Source organism: Carlito syrichta, unplaced genomic scaffold (assembly GCF_000164805.1).
Source record: "Carlito syrichta isolate Samal-C Ts95f unplaced genomic scaffold, Tarsius_syrichta-2.0.1 Scaffold145297, whole genome shotgun sequence".
Classification (NCBI taxonomy): Eukaryota; Metazoa; Chordata; class Mammalia; order Primates; family Tarsiidae; genus Carlito; species Carlito syrichta.
The window spans coordinates 270,287-273,080 of record NW_007089393.1 but is presented as its reverse complement, the minus strand read 5'-3'; the positions used below and the strand labels follow the sequence as shown (position 1 = coordinate 273,080).

General features: G+C 45.3%; 1 protein-coding gene across 1 annotated transcript in view; it reads left to right on the top strand.

Annotated features, from left to right (window-relative positions):
- KNTC1 (kinetochore associated 1) overlaps nucleotides 1-1,279 on the top strand; it is a 102,679-nt gene extending 101,400 nt beyond the window's left edge. The window contains exon 63 of the mRNA XM_008050409.2: nucleotides 1,093-1,279. Coding sequence (XP_008048600.1) covers nucleotides 1,093-1,116 — 24 coding nt within the window. The 3' untranslated portion in view covers nucleotides 1,117-1,279. The remainder of the gene's footprint in view (nucleotides 1-1,092) is intronic.
- Nucleotides 1,280-2,794: the final 1,515 nt, after the last annotated feature.

The following is a 2,794-nucleotide window of genomic DNA, read 5'->3' as shown; positions in this document are numbered from 1 at the left end:
CCCCAGCAGGTGAGGCTGCGGTGGCTGGGAGCGGCCACTGCACTCCAGTCTGGGCGACAGAGTAAGACTCCAACTCAAAAAAAAAAAAAGAAATCTGAAACTCAGCCAGGCTCGGTGACTCAGCCTGTAATCCCAGCACTTTGGGAGGCTGAGGTGAGTGGATTGACTAAGCCCGCAGGTTTGAGACCCGCCTGGGCAACTTGGCGAGACCTCATCTCTACAATAAAATCAAAACAAAAAAAATTAGCCAGGCGTGGTAGCACGTGCCTGTAGTTCCAACCACTTGGAAGACTGAGCGGAAGGATCACCAGAGCCCAGCAGGTCGAGGCTGCGGTGGCCGGGAGCGGCCACTGCTCTCCAGTCTGGGCAACAGAGTGAGACTCCAACTCAAAAAAAAGAAAGAAAGAAATCTGAAGCTCTATATTCTAATTGACCATTTTCTATTTTAAAAAATAAGTTACAAGCCGGGCTCGGTGGCTCAGCCTGTAATCCTGCGCCTTTGGGAGGCTGAGGTGAGTGGATTGCCTGAGCCCATGGGTTCGAGACCCGCCTGGGCAGCGAGACCGCATCTCTACAATAAAAAAAAAAAAAAAATTAGCCAGGCGTGGTAGCGCATGCCTGTAATTCTGGCTACTTGGAGGGCTGAGGTGGAAGGATCGCCGGAGCCCAGCAAGTCGAGGCTGCGGTGGCCGGGAGCAGCCACTGCACTCCAGTCTGGGTGACAGAGTGAGACTCCAACTCAAAAAAAAAAAAAAAGTTACTAAGCCGGGCTCGGTGGCTCAGCCTGTAATCCCGTGCTTTGGGAGGCTGAGGTGAGTGGATTGCCTGAGCCTGCGGGTTCGAGACCCGCCTGGGCAATTTGGCGAGACTTCATCTCTACAATAAATCAAAAAATTAGTCAGGCATGGTAGTGCACGCCTATAATTCCAGCTTCTTGGAAGGGTGAGGCGGAAGGATTGCCAGAGCCCAGCAGGTCGAGGCTGCGGTGGCCAGGAGCGGCCACTACACACCAGTCTGGGCGACAGAGTGAGACTCCAACTCAAAAAAAAAAAGTTACTCATAAAAATCACCTCTGTATTTCTTCCCATTTAGATATTTCTTAGTGGATTACAGTAAGCCATTGACCTTTTTTCAAGAAGGACAAGAGGAAATTTGGAGTCTGCTGATGACCATATTTATTACAATTTTTAAATTGTACAACCTCTATGTTATAGCTATTTGTCAAACATCCCACAAGCCCTAAATAAAGCACTTTATATTAGCATAATGCCCCCATAAAGATCTCATGTCCTGGATTAATAAATTTTGTCATTGCTGGCTACTTGTATAGCTTATAGAGACTGTCTGCTTTTTATACCATATATGAAGGGAACAAAATGCAGTAATAGTTTGCTCTCCCCTCAAGAAAAGTGAATTACTTATAGCCTGTTTGTTCCGTATGTATAAAAAATAAGAATGTCAATCTTTTAAATGTTATCCCAAGTAAATATGTATATAATTTTAGTTGTAGAGTGTATCAGTTAGTGATGAGTCAGAAAAATAGAAGCCACTCTACATATGCCTAGCAGAGAAGGATTCCATGCCAGGGATTGCTTATAAAGTTGTTAAAAGGACTGAAAGAGCAAAAGAGAGATGAAAGGAGAGCCAGAAAAAAGAGAAGAGGTGAGCAGGTTCACCTGCCCCTGGCTTGGACTCCCAAGCCACGTTGGCTACTGAGCTGTCAGAGCTGAGCTGCCACCCTGTGCTCAGAAGCCCAGAAGTTTCCTTCCACAGATGCTACCGACATCTTGCACTATCACTTCCTGAAGCCACCCTTAGCTACTGCTGCTGCTGCTAGGCCACCACCAAAGAGAAAAGCAGTAGCTCCGTGCTGTCTCCTGCCTTAATTGTTCTGCCACTGCCAAGAATTGACAGAACCGAACAGGAAGGCTCCTGGCAAGTCGTCTGGGGGAAGCGGTCTGCAGGCTACAAATCCCCAGCAGTACAGTCTGCGGCCTAGAAGGACATGAGGGGCTAAACACCAGCACAGGAAAATGCTCATTGCACCTGTTATCTCGCCTTTGTAGTCTTTACCATACTTGTGAATAACCTGAGTAAAGTGATTTCGGTATTATTGCAATTCATTTGCCTTTGTTTTGCCAGTTGAGGAAAACATTTCTGTGTGGAAAACTCATTGTAGCCTTGTGATTAAACACATGGGCTTTGGAGTAAAACAGACCTACATTTGAATTGCTTCTATCACTTAACAAGCTGGGTGATTCTGGACAAGTTACTTTATTGCTCACAGTCTTAATTCTCTCATCTGTAAAATGAAGATGGTAAAAGTACCTACCTTTTGTGGCAGGAGGTTTGAACGATGGTTCATATAAAACACCTAGCACAGTACCTGCTAGTGCCAAAATTGTTAGTTATTATGATCATATAGGCTTCTGTTTAGCTAATTGCAAGTTTTGCAATTGCAATATAATTAAAATTATTTTGTGCTTTGAACATGTTTAGTATAGTTTCTCAGTAATGATTACTTTAAAATGCAAATAGCTTAATTTGCAAAGATATTTTTCATGGGATTTGACCTCTATATTTAAAATATAAGCCGGGCTCAGTGGCTCAGCCTGTAATCCCGTGCCTTGGGAGGCTGAGGTGAGTGGATTGCCTGAGCCCACGGGTTTGAGACCCGCCTGGGCAACTTGGTGAGACCTCATCTCTACAATAAATCAAAAAATTAGCCAGGTGTGGTAGTGCGCGCCTGTAGTTCCAGCTACTTGGAAAGCTGAGGTGGAAAGATAGCCAGAGC